The following is a 14,482-nucleotide window of genomic DNA, read 5'->3' as shown; positions in this document are numbered from 1 at the left end:
AGTGAACTCATGGTCATGTTCAAGAAACCAGTCTGAGATGATTCCAGCTTTATGACATGGCGCATTATCCTGCTGAAAGTAGCCATCAGATGTTGGGTACATTGTGGTCATAAAGGGATGGACATGGTCAGCAACAATACTCAGGTAGGCTGTGGCATTGCAACGATGCTCAATTGGTACCAAGGGGCCCAAAGAGTGCCAAGAAAATATTCCCCACACCATGACACCACCACCACCAGCCTGAACCGTTGATACAAGGCAGGATGGATCCATGCTTTCATGTTGTTGACGCCAAATTCTGACCCTACCATCAGAATGTTGCAGCAGAAATCGAGACTCATCAGACCAGGCAACGTTTTTCCAATCTTCTACTGTCCAATTTGGATGAGCTTGTGCAAATTGTAGCCCCAGTTTCCTGTCCTTAGCTGAAAGGAGTGGCACCCGGTGTGGTCTTCTGCTGCTGTAGCCCATCTGCCTCAAAGTTCAATGTACTGTGCGTTCAGAGATGCTCTTCTGCCTACCTTGGTTGTAACGGGTGGCGATTTGAGTCACTGTTGCCTTTCTATTAGCTCGAACCAGTCTGCCCATTCTCCTCTGACCTCTGGCATCAACAAGGCATTTCCGCCCACAGTACTGCCGCTCACTGGATGTTTTTTCTTTTTCGGACCATTCGCTGTAAACCCTAGAGATGGTTGTGCGTGAAAATCCCAGTAGATCATTAGTTTCTGAAATACTCAGACCAGCCCTTCTGGCACCAACAACCATGCCACGTTCAAAGGCACTCAAATCACCTTTCTTCCCCATACTTATGCTCGGTTTGAACAGCAGGAGATTGTCTTGACCATGTCTACATGCCTAAATGCACTGAGTTGCCGCCATGTGATTGGCTGATTAGAAATTAAGTGTTAACGAGCAGTTGGACAGGTGTACCTAATAAAGTGGCCGGTGAGTGTATGTTACTACATTTTGAGAAGGGATAATATCAACTAATGTTTATGGTTTTAACCCTTCTCTATGCAGAACTATCCAAGAACACACTTTCTCTCTTATTGCCTTATATTTCGTGATCGTTTTTTTTTTTGGCAAAAATTGACTGATACGATGAACATTAAATGCTCTTCGCCTACTGCGCTTGCATATTAACACCGTGACCCAGAACATGTCCATAAAGTTATATGCAACACCAAAAACACACACACACATGTTCCGGAATAATGTTTTTATTTCACACCATCCACCATTATTTATACTTATGATGTTCTCACTCAAATTCTTATAAAGCATGGAGGGTTCTGTTATTGTGCGGCTAATACAATGGCGCACATCTAAAAGTGACTTTTATTACCTAATTAGAGGGGTTTATGGATATATACTTATTAGAGATGAGCGAGTATGCTGCTCGGTCGAGTATTAGCATACTCGGACCGGCTCGTTGCTCTGACGAGTATCTCGCCGGCTCGAGATCGAGCATTAAATTAATAAAAGACAGTGAAGAACAGTGTTTACAGAGAAGAATAACACATTACACATGTTTACAGAGGTTTTCCTTGTAAGAACATTTTGAAAGTACACTATTCTTCACTTTGCAGGTGTTCGCGCGTGTCTTCCGCTAAGTTAGGAGATGTGCGCGCACATCTGCAACGTGAAGAATAGTGTTCTTTCAATGTGTTCTGTACTTGAATGGTCCTGTGATCACTGTTTTTATTCTATTCTTCACTTTGCAGATGTGCGCGCACATCTCCGAACTTATCGGAACACCTGCAATGTGAAGAATAGTGTTATTTCAATGTGTTCTTACAAGGAAAACATCTGTAATGTGTTATTCTGCACTGTTCTTTTAATGTTTTCTTTCAGTGAAAAAACTGACTTTAATGGGGTTTGTTATTCGATACGAGCACTCGAGCATCGGGAAAAGTTTGTATCGAATAACAAGCACGAGTATTTTAGTGCTCGCTCATCTCTAATAGTTATTTATTTGGGTTACCATTGTATAAGGGAGCAAACAATGATAGATCTGTGTGACGCTCAGTGCAATTTTCTGCAAAAATAGTTTAGTGTCCCCTGTGGATGTAACGTTCCCTTTGCTGCATATTTTGGTGACTATGCACATGTGGGGGATGTATGATCTCCTCACATCTTACTGTTTTAGGAAAGTATGTTTTCTTTTTATAAGTATTCTGGATTTGTACATATTTTAGAGGAAATTTTTAATTTTAATTGCCAAATGCATCGCCTGTTTGTCTGCTTTCAACATTATATAGGTTTTATGGCTCTTTTACTTTTTATTCTGTTTTATTACTATATTTTATTACTGTATTTAGCTGAAAAGCAGATATGTAGTTATTACAGTTTTAGTGATATTATATGGATTTATTCATGTGAACATATCAATATGGGGCATTTGTGAACTCTACACATGTCCATCCATTACATTTAGGAGATGTGAAGGTAAATATTTTCTGTTTGGAAAATATTTTTTGCCATCACAGTCAAATTTTAAGTATTTTTTGTAAAATGTTTCAGTTTGAATCAAAATTGCATAAAGGCGCCTATGTCTATAAACGTTTTAATGCAATTTTGAAAATGGGGAAAGTGTCTGCTTTCAGAAAATATGTGGTTTGTTGGGTTTACTTTGATTCTTTTTGCTGTAATTTTTATTTTAAAACCTCAAAATTGTAAAAATTGCTCTGGTCAATAACGCGACAAAATCCATCTCTTATGGATGCTTATCATCCATCTCCTGTCTATGTATCTAACTTTCTAGTTGTTATCTGTCTCCTATAATCTGACCATTTTTATAAGTCACATTTTCTCTATCTATTTATCAATCTTCTATTTCTTTTCCACTGTATTTATCTCTCATATATATCCACTGTATATATCATCTACTTTATAGTTCTTCATCTAGAAATCTACTGCAAGGCTGTAGTGCTAACCACTGAGCCACCATGCTGCCCATCAATCTCCCTATCATCTATCTCCTATAAAATTCTCCCATATTACAGTTTGCTTTACCAGACTAAAAGGGAGCCTCTTGCTGACTGTAACTGGTCATAAAATTGTTTTATTTTGGGGCCCCACTTTTAGTTTTGCCCAGGGCCCCACTTTGTCTAGAACCGGCCCTGCTGAGAGGCCCAAATAATAGCTAGACTCATAAATTACCCCATTATGGAAACTACACCCCTCAATGTATGAAAAACCACTTTTAAGAAGTTTGTTAACCCTTTAGGTGTTTTACAGGGGTTAAAAAAATGGAGGTGCAGTCTACAAATTGTAATATTTTTTGACAATACACATTTTGGGTGGAAAATTAAACATATACAATGGATTCAATGAAAAAAAAACTCCACATAGTTTGATACCCTATATGTGGTGGTAACCTGCTTTATGGGTGCACGGCCGGGCATAGAAGCGAAGGAGGTGCCATCCAGAGCAAATTTGCCATGTCACATTGTACAGGCTATAATTCTTTTTTTTTTTTTAATGTGGACCTATAGGGGCTTATTTCTTTTGTCACACGAGATGCACTTTTCTGGTACATAATTTTGGGGCATCTATAGCTAATTGGTGAGATTTTATTAACTCTTTGTTGGTGGAGGAAATGAAAATCATCAATTTTTAGGAACATTTTTATGCGTTTTTTTTGGCTGTTTTATACCATAAAAATAGTATATTATTTTTATTCTATGGGTTGCCACAATTATGAAAATAACTCATTTATATAGATTTTTTATTTTTTTCCCCCCATTTTTACTGAGTAAGAAGTAATTTGGCAAAAATGTTGATAATTTTAGCATCACCGTCTTTCATATGCATAACTTTTTTATTTTTTGCCTCACAAATCTGTTTAAGGCCTTCTTATTTTAGAGTGCATAACATTTAAATCATTTTTTTAGAGCATTTTTATAGGGTATTAATTAAAGATTGTCTTTTTTGGAGCATTTTTTTTTTTTTTTTTTTTAACAGGGTTCACTTTGCGGATCTAATAAACGATTCTGTTTTATTATGCAAATTGGTACGGACGCAGTGATACCAAATATGTGGGGGTTTTGTGTATTTTATTCAATTGTACTGAATAAAAACGAATTTGGAGAAAATCTTGTTCATTTTAGCATCACTATCATTTCATATGCAGAATTTTTTTATTTTTCGGCTGATAAATCTGGTTAGGGGCTTATTTTTTGCGAGAAGAGTTGTTCTTTTTAGTCGGCTTATTTTAGAGTGCATAACATTTTTCTTATCACTTTTAAAGGGCATTTTTTAAAAGATTTTTTCTGAACATTTTTTGCGTTTTTTTTCTCCGCGTTTACCATGCGGGTCCAGTAACGATTCTGTTTTGTTTTAAACTGTGTAAAACAATTAAAGGAAACCTGTCAGCAGAAATTGACATAATAAACCACTTCCAGCATGTTGCCAAGCAGTTTACCACCTTCCAGATCATGTTTCTTTCATGACCCAGTGTGGTTGTAAAAAGTCAACGAGGCAGGGATTTTAAACACTGAAATCAAGCTCTCTCTCCCCCTCAGAAAGCTCTTTTCACTGTTATCCTGCATCCGTAAACATCACTAACCAGATCTCTTGAAGTACAATGCATCAAGTCAATCACCTAGGGGGAGGCGTTTATCGGGTAGAGATGGAGATCTCTAAACTCTCTGCCTCCATGACTTTATGCATCCAATTTACATGTTACTTCAAAGTTGATTTTCAGGTTGATGCTATCACACTAGACCAGTGGTGGCGAACCTATGGCACGGGTGCCAGAGGTGGCACTCAGAGCCATTTCTGTGGGCACTCAGACCATGAACCCCAGGACAGAGTTCACCAAATACACCAAATCTTCCTGCAGTCCCAGGCAACTAAAGAGATGCTGCTCTCAGCGCTATTTTGGCTGTTTATAACTGTGGAAAAAGTGAGAAGGTGTGGACTGGGCTGCATTATCTTTGGAGGTCATCTTGCTGGACCCACAATACTTCCTCTCCAGAATGAGACCCTGGAGAGAGGCTTCAATGAGAGTCTGAATTTGCCCCTTTCAATTGTATTGGTTGCCGCAGGGGCCGATATGATTGAAAGATGTGGAAGAACAGGTAGCGATAAGTTGTAGTTTGGGCACTCTGTCTCCGAAAGGTTCACCATCACTGCACTAGACCATGAAAGAAACCAAAACTAGAAGGCATCACGTGGTTGGAAAATATACTGGTAGTGGTTTATTAGGCCAGTTCTTGATAACAGGTTCCCTTTAAAAAAAAGTTGTTTTACATAAGTTAAGGGGTATAGTTCCTTAACTGGTGTAATTTGTGGTGTTTCACTATAATTTAGGCATCTGAAAGGGACTTGAAAGCTGAGCAGATCCCAAAAAGGTATGATTCTGAAGGTTTTATGAAAATCACACCTCAAGTTCTAAGCCTCATAACATCCTACAAAAATGAGAGGACACAAAACAAAAACAAAAAAAAAAAAAAAAAAAAACAACACATGTCAACATAAAGCAGACATTCGGTAAATGTTTCCTAACAAGCTATTTTGGTCTGACTAAAAAAAAAAAAAAAAGAAAGAAGTTGAATATTTAGAATTTCGGAAATTTTTCACCAAATAGCAGGTTTTTTTTGTTATAAATAAATGCAAAACATATCACCAAAGTTTTTCAACTAACATGAAGTACATTGTGTCAAGCAATCCCCTTGGATATGTTAGTGTTTCAAAGTTTTAATCACTTACAGTGACACATTTCAGATTTGAAAAAAATAGGCCGTGTCAGTAAGGTGAAAAGTGGTTTCGGCGGGAAGGGGTTAAGAACACATAAAATGGTTATAGATACTATAGAACATAAGAAAAAGTGCCTCCTCTCAGACAATTCGTGGCTCCCTTTTCACAACTTTGACTATAAAAATAGTAGATTCACACTGAAGGCATCAAAACTATGAATTAACACATGTGGAATTATATTCACAAGTGTGAAACAACTGAAAATATGTCTTATATTCAAGGTTCTTCAAAGTAACCACCTCTTGCTTTGATTACTGCTTTTCACACTCTTGGAATTCTCTTGATGAGCTTCAAGAAATAGTCACCAGAAAAGGTTCTCACATCACAGGTGTGCCCTGCCAGGTTTAATAATTGGGTTTTCTTATAAATGGGGTTGGGACCATGTGTTGTGTTGTGCAGAAGTCAGGTGTATCCACAGTCCTACTGAATAGACTGAATAGACTGTTAGAATCTGTATTATGACTAGAAAAAAGCAGCTAAGAAAAACAAGTGGCCATCATTACATTAAGAAATGCTGGTCAGTCAGTCAGAAAAATTGGAAAAACTTTGAAAGTGTCCCCAAGTGCAGTTACAAAAACCATCAAGCACTACAAAGAAACTGGTTCACATGAGGACAAAAGGACAAAATTGAAGGCATACTGAACCAGCATGGTTACCACAGCAACTTGAAGGGGTATGCTATTCCATCCGGTTTGTGTTTAGTTAGATGATCATTTATTTACCAGCAGGACAATGACCCTGTTGAAATCAACATGATTACATTTCATATTAAATAAAGTAACAAGAAAGCTTACAGAATGGACAACTCCCTGATAGGGATCAGAGATGGACAGTTGGAAGCATACAGAGTGGGATGATAATCCTATTGTAAACCAACTGATGGTATGAAACTCCTGGAGTCAGACTCTCCAATTGTTATGGGTCATAAATGAGCAACAATGTATAAATTACAAAAAACAAGTGGTGGAATGCAGTGATAATGTGTAGAAGGAGAGAGATGAATTGTACAGGAGAACATAATTTAGAGTAGATATAGCTATAACAGTATTTTATGTTTGTCTGTTAACCCCTTCCCGACGCGCGCCGTACTAGTACGGCGCGGTCCGGGTGCATAGCCGGTAAGTCTTTGCTGCATATTGCAGCAAAGGCTTATCGGTGCTAGCACCGATCGCGGGTGTTTTCACCCCGAGGCTACTTCGTTTTAACCCATGCATTACAATGTGCTAATTGCACATTGTAATGCATGGGGAGTAAAATCCACATATACTGCCATACAGTAGTATGGCAGTATATGATAGGATGAATCAGACTACTTAGGGTTAGAGTACCCTAGGGAGTCTGAAAAATAGTAAAAGAAAAAATAAAAAAAAGTTTAAAAAAAAAAAATTATAATAAAAGAACCTAAAAATTCAAATCACCCCCCTTTCCCTAGAACTGATATAAAAATAAACAGTAAAAATCAAACACATTAGGTATCGCCGTGTCCGAAAATGCCTGATCTATCAAAATATAATAAAGTTTTTTCACTGTGTTTAACCCCGTAACGGAAAATAGCGTCCAAAGTCGAAAATGGCATTTTTTTTGCCATTTTGAAAAATATATAAAAAAAAATTCATAAAAAGTGATCAAAAGGTCACACAGTCCCAAAAATTATAGCAATGAAAACGCCATCAAAATTCGCAAAAAAAATGACAGTATCCACAGCTCCGTTCACCAAAGTATGAAAAAGTTATTGGCGCCAGAAGATGGCAAAATGAAAAATAAATATTTTGTACAGGAGGTTTTAATTTTTTTTTAAACGTATGAAAACATTATAAAACCTATACAAATTTGGTATCCACGTGATTGTACCGACCCAAAGAATAAAGTAGACATGTCATTTGGGACGCAGAGTGAAAGCTGTAAAATCCAAGCCCACAAGAAAACGTTGCAAATGTGGTTTTTCACCATTTTCACTGCATTTGGAATTTTTTTCCCGCTTCCCAGTACACGCCGTGGAATATTAAATACCATCAATATTAAGTGCAATTTGTTACGCAGAAAATAAGCCATAACACGGCTCTTTATGTGGAAAAATAAAAAAGTTATAGATTTTTGAAGTTGGTGAGTCAAAAATGGAAGTGAAAAAACTAAAAAAGGCCAAGTCGTTAAGGGGTTTATACTTCTATAGGACATTGAACAAAAGGTTTTGGCAAGTTATTCTGTTTTTCTTTTGTAAACTCTTATTTTTATTATTAAACCAATATTTATCTACTTAATAGAAATCGTATAATATATATATATATATATTTTGATATACGCTGTGTCAGACTCAAAGGAAATCTACCACTTGCAGAGGCTTCGTTTTAACTAAGCACTTTTACTGTTCAACATTTAAATACAGATACTGAATCATATCTTCATTAGCCCTAAGGCTACATTCACACAATGTATGCCCGCCGTACTACGGCGCTGCGGAGAGGAGCAGGGGGATGAGCGCTGCTTACCCCCGCCCCTCTCCATAGGAAGATACAGCGCACGGCGCCGTATCACGGGAAAAGATAGGACATGTGCTGCACCGTACCGCTCCCGTACAGGGCTGTGAGCCCATAGAAGTGTATGGGGGACGTATATCGGCCATATATACGTCCCCCATACATGTGTGTGAATGTAGCCAAAAACTGTGTAATTTCAATGAAAATCATCTTTTTATAAGCCAATATAAATATGCTAATTAGTCTTTGGTGCTCCTGTGTACAGTACATGTGCTTAGTTAATATAAAGGTTCTGCAAGTTGTAGATTTTCTTTAATGGTGTAGTGCACCAGATCGCACACAAGTTCAATCAAATACACCTCAACTCACTACCACAGGATTTCATGGAAGCTGGTGATGACCTTGAAGGTGATGGGGAAGCAAAGAAGGAGGTCATGCGCAGGTTTTGATTAGGGTCTCGTGACTTGGACCACACTGGATGAATTTGGTGAACCATTTCCTTACTACCATACGAATATTTACATCGTACAGCAATCACAGCGTGAACCCTCTCTCTACCTGCAGCTCCTAAAGCAGTGGTGGCGAACCTATGGTAAGGGTGCCAGAGGTGGCACTCAGAGCCCTTTCTATGGGCACTCAGGTCTTAACACAGGTCAGAGTTCACCAAACAATGCATCTTTCTGCAGTCCCAGGCAAACAAAGAGATGCTGCTCTCAGTGCTATGTGACAGTTTGCTGTTTTGGAACGGAGGGAAAAGTGAGAAGGTGTTGACACAACTGCATTATCTTTGGAGGTCATCATGTTGGACCTGACCAGTCTTCCTTTACAGAGAGACCCTGGAGAGCAGCTACACTGATAATCCGTATTTGCCCTCCTTTTAACTGGTGGCCTTAGACCGCCAATACAGTTGAAAAATGTCAAACAACAGGTAGCAATAAGTCACTGCTTAAAATTTCATGTTGGCACTTCACGGTAAATAAGTGGATTTCGGTTGTAGTTTGGGCACTCGGTCTCTAAAAGGTTCGCCATCACTGTCCTAAAGTAAGCAGCACCTAGTGCTACAACAGATGTATCAGAGTTACACTGCTAGCAGACAATGCCGTGCTGTACAATAGGAACGCCAGACCAAGCTCTCAGCAGTTCGGCGTATTCATTAAGGGGTGGAGCAGCCGCTTCTTCCCCAGGACCGCCCCTCCCACTCCATAGGCCGGCGGTGACTGCCAGGCTTCATGCGGCAGTCACCGCCTCCTAGTCCCACCCCTCATGAATACGACAGATCGTTGTGAGCTTGGTCTGCCGTTCCTATAAAGCTAGCAGTGTAACAATGCTACATCTGTTGTAGCACTAGATGCTGCTTAGTTTAGTAAGCAGCTCCTAGTGCCTTTTTATGGGTGACAGGTCCTCTTTAATATAGAAATAGAATATCTACAATATACTGCAATACAATTCTATTTTAGTATATTGTACACTGAGTGGTCAGACCCCCTATGTTTAATGTACCATAGGGGCCTGAAATAATAGTAAAAAAAAAATAATAATTATATATATATATATATATATATACACACACACACACACACACACACACACACATATAGGATATTAATTTAAAAAAAAAAAAACAGAAGCGCAAAAAAGGAAAAACGGCCCAGAAAGGAAAAGGTCAAGAGGGTAATACAGTTCACAAAATGGTGTCAATGAGGGAAGTTAAAAAAAAAAAAAAAAAAAAACACAACAACTCAAAACTAAAAATGGTCTGGTTATGAAGGGATTATGTTTAGGTTGCCTGTTTGCTAGTATACAGATGGGCACCACCATTGTTCACTGGCTTTGCACCTGCTGAAGCAATGAAAGTTTGGTACCTGTTCTCCTCACACCTACCTCTGGAGGCCACCATGATGCGACTGCCGCTTGTGAACAGGGTTTTCCCGTTACTGTCAGGTCTGTCAGGCTGCTCTGACACTTCACTGATGGCTTTCTGGAGAACCTCGTTGTGATCGATGACCGCTCCGTGTAAACACATCCCAAATATCAATCCTGGAAGAGAATGTCAAGCACATGTACCTCACAGACTGAGAGAACAGCGGCGCTGGCGCCGATATAAATAACCAGGTCTTGCATTTCACAATGAGGTACGAAAGCGCCATTTATAGCGCGGGCAGCCTAGAATAGACTACACAGACACAGCGCGACACGAAGCGCACAAGTCCCCTGAACATGCAACACACATTTACCTCCCAGCGCAATGACCGGCAGCAACTTCACAAACTTCATGGTCGCAGCAGGAAGAAAGAGGCCGGCAGCTCTAAGCCCTGAGCGGCGTCCATACAGCCTCCATGTCTACCGAGCGCGGCTCGTCACTGGCACTCAACTGATGTCTGCCAGCGGCTGTTGCCTTAAATACGAGTAGCCACTCCCTTCTTGACTAAGACCCCAGTCACACACAGGACGTGGGCACTAGGCAGACATTCGGCATGCGAGAAATAACATCACAAATCCTTTCGGGCAATGCGTGTGCTGTGTGAGCTGCAGGGCAGGCATCATGTACACATTCTCCTAGACATATAAGTTTTTAGCGGGCTCCCATCACCACAGGAGCTGCTCCCATTCAGATTAATGTAGGCTTAGGAGTTTCATTATTAAATATATAACCAGGAAATTGTCCATAATCAGGGACCAAATACCATGGGCTGTATGACACTGACCTTTCTGCACTGCTGCCACTAGTAGGGCCAAGTTCATGTCTCCATTAGGACTGTGTAGCCAAAGCCAGGTGTGGTGAGAACAGGTGCAAGTCTCCCCAGTGGTGAACACAGCTGCTTCTAGCTCACAATAAGGGTGATGGCACACATGGCGTTTTGAACCCGTTTTTGGTCCGTTTTTAAGCAGTCCGTCAAAAAACACATGCGTTTTTGAAAATACATCCTTTTTTGACCAGTTTTCATTAAGATAATTGATAAAACCTTTCAAAAACTGATGCGTTTTCAAAAAAACCCATGCATTTTTTAACCCATGTGTTTTAACGGACTGGTTAAAAACGGACCAAAAACAGGTTCAAAACACCATGTGTGGCATCACCCTAAGGGTGCGGTCACATGTACCGCTACCAGGGTACAGGGGTGGGAAACCGATCTATGGAAACGCAACCAGTCAGAAACCAGAACCCTGTGTCCTGCGAGTTCTGGTTACCAATCGGATGTGTTTCAAGAGAAATGTATACACGTTTTGCCCGGGGCCTGCCCCCATTCACTAGTGCTGTGTTTGAGTGGTACATGCGACCACACCCTGAGGCTACCTACACAACTGGACCTCTGTTCGCTTCCTGTGTGTAAGCTACACTCACATGCCAATAACCATTGAAAATAACTGGGAAACAAACAGACAGGAATAGGACCTGCTCTATCTTTTGTGTCATGCAGTGCTTTGCATGCATGGGGCTTTGAAATTGAAGGAGTTGACCACTTTCAGCAAATATTTGACATTGTTTGTGTAATTAAAAGAAATACAAATTTTCCAATATACTGTCTGTATCAAATCCTCACGGTCTTCTAGAACTCTGCTTGCTGTACTGCTATAGGAAGCTTCTATGTTTACTTCAGTGAATAGAAATCTGTCCATGGAGATGTGATGGACATGCAGGTGCACGAGCAGTTATTATCACAGAGTTAGGCCAGCGCCACACGTGGCGCTTTTGTCTGCGCTTGCAAACGCAAACAAAGTCGCGCTTGCCGGGGCGGGCCTCGGCCCGAACGCATCGGCGTTTCTATGAAAACGCCTGCGATCGGGAACGAGCCGCCGGTGTTTTGCGTTAATTTCCATAGAAACGCCGATGCGATCGGGCCGAGGCCCGCCCCGGTGGGCGCGACTTTGTCTGCGTTTGCAAGGGCAGACAAAGCGCCACGTGTGGCGCCGGCCTTAGGGTGATGGCACACGTGGCGTTTTGAATGCGTTTTTGGCCCGTTTTTATGCAGTCCGTCAAAAAACGCATGCTTTAAAAAATTGTTTTTTGAAAATGCATCAGTTTTTGAAAGGTTTGACCAACTATCTTGATTAATACGGGTCACAAATGGATATGTTTACCAAAAAACGCATGCTTTTTTTGACGGACTGCTTAAAAACGGCCCAAAAACGTGTTCAAAATGCCATGTGTGCCATCACACTAAGGCCGGCGCCACACAGGGCGCTTTGTCTGCGCTTGCAAACGCAGACAAAGTCGCGCCCACTGGGGCGGGCCTCGGCCCGATCGCTAGCACACAGTGGGTGAGTCTCAGCCCAATCGCATATTCGTTTCCAGGTAAACACATGCGATTGGTAACCAGGCCCCAGTATCTTGTAGTATTTAACCCCTTAACGCTCTGCGCCGTAGCTCTACGGCGCAGAGGTATAAGGGATGTATGAAGAGGGCTCACGGGCTGAGTCCTCTTCATACAAAGGTGCTTGCACCGATCGCGGCTATTAACCCCTTCAACGCCGCTGGCAAAGCCGCCAGCGGCGTTTAAAAGACGGCGGCGCGTGGGCGCCGCCATCTTTTTTCCGATCGCCACGCCCCCGAACGTCATCGGGGGGCGGCGATCGGTTGCCATGGTAGCCTCGTGTCTTCTTTTGACACGAGGCTATCTGGCAGCTGCAGATTCGTTACAATGAGCCAGTGGCTCATTGTAATGAATGTGCTGCAAAAATGCCATATATTGCAATACAGAAGTATTGCAGTATATGGTAGGAACGATCTGACCATCTAGGGTTAATGTACCCTAGATGGTCTAAAAGATAGTGAAAAAAAAAATTAAAAAAAAAGTTTAAAAAATAAAAAAAATTAATAAAATATTAAAAGTTCAAATCACCCCCCTTTCCCTAGAACGGATATAAAACATAATAAACAGTAAAAATCACAAACACATTAGGTATCACCGCGTCCCAAAATGCCCGATCTATCAAAATATAAAAACGGTTACGGCCGGCGGTGACCTCCGAGGCGGGAAATGGCGCCCAAATGTCCGAAATGCGACTTTTACACCTTTTTACATAACATAAAAAATGAAATAAAAAATGATCAAAATGTCGCACAGACCTCAAAATGGTAGCAATGAAAACGTCGCCTCATTTCGCAAAAAATGACCCCTCACACATCTCTGTGCGCCAAAGTATGAAAAAGTTATTAGCGTCAGAAGATGGCAAAAAATTTTTTTTCTTTTTTGTACACATTCGTTTAATTTTTGAAAATGTATTAAAACACAATAAAACCTGTATAAATTTGGTATCACCGCGATCGCACCGAACCAAAGAATAAAGTAGGTGTATTATTTGGAGCGAAGAGTGAAAGTCGTAAAAACTGAGCCCACAAGAACGTGACGCACGTGCGGTTTTTTTTCAATTTTTCCACATTTGGAATTTTTTTTCAGCTTCACAGTACACGGCATGTTAAAATAAATAACATTACGGGAAAGTAAAATTTGTTACGCACAAAATAAGCCCTCACACAGGTCTGTACACGGAAAAATTAAAAAGTTATGGATTTTTGAAGTTGGAAAGCGAGAAATGAGCCGGAAAACCCTCCGTCCTTAAGGGGTTAAATGCAAGACACCAGGTCCTTGTTATCAATTCCCTGGAAACGCATATGCGACCAGCCCAAGGCCCCAGTGTGCTATCGTCGCGTTATGAACATAACGCTAGCAGAAGGCGTTACCGCGGCCTACCAACAGCTTGTTCACTGGAGGAAACCGAGGGCACAGTCCCACGTTGCGTTTTGGCTGAGTTTGCAAACGCAGATCAAACCGCACCCGCCCGTGGCCCGATCGCATCAGCGTTTCTATGGAAACGCCGGCGATCGGGAACGAGCCGCCGGTGTTTTGCATTACTTTAATGCAAAACACCAGGGGCTCGTTCTCGATTGCAGGCGTTTCCATAGAAACGTCGATGTGATGGGGCCGCAGCCCGCCCCGGCTAGTGCGGTTTGGTCTGCGTTTGCAAATGCAAACCACAACATGGGACAGCGCCCTTAAGGTGATGCCACAAGTCACATTTATGGTCCGTTATTAAGCATGCGTTAACAGTGCGTCTAAAAACGCATGCGTTTTTAAAACGCATCTATTTTTGACCGTTTGCCATGAGTTTGGCTGCTTACAATCTAAACAGACCAAAAACATCCATTTTTGGACCATTTGAAGCATGTGTTTTCAGTCCGTTTAAAAAAGCATCAGTATTTTACTGTTTACCATTGGTTTGGCTGCTCTGAACCTGTTAAACGC

General features: G+C 41.0%; 1 protein-coding gene across 2 annotated transcripts in view; it reads right to left on the bottom strand.

The window, feature by feature from the left end:
• The window catches only part of HBEGF (heparin binding EGF like growth factor), a 169,693-nt gene that overhangs the window by 84,069 nt on the left and 71,142 nt on the right, over positions 1-14,482 (bottom strand). Inside the window, exons 1-2 of one of the 2 annotated variants that reach the window (XM_072145790.1) lie at positions 10,472-10,634; positions 10,119-10,274 (exon numbers count right to left, since the gene is read on the bottom strand). In XM_072145790.1, the coding sequence (XP_072001891.1) occupies positions 10,119-10,274; positions 10,472-10,511 (196 nt within the window). In that variant the 5' untranslated portion in view covers positions 10,512-10,634. Of the gene's footprint in view, positions 1-10,118; positions 10,275-10,471; positions 10,635-14,482 lie in introns of those variants that run through there. The other variant, XM_072145791.1, reaches the window with a different exon arrangement.

The sequence above is a fragment of the Engystomops pustulosus genome, chromosome 4 (genome assembly GCF_040894005.1).
Source record: "Engystomops pustulosus chromosome 4, aEngPut4.maternal, whole genome shotgun sequence".
Taxonomy (NCBI): Eukaryota; Metazoa; Chordata; class Amphibia; order Anura; family Leptodactylidae; genus Engystomops; species Engystomops pustulosus.
Note: the sequence above shows the minus strand (reverse complement) of the source record. Positions and strands in the feature narration are given on the sequence as shown.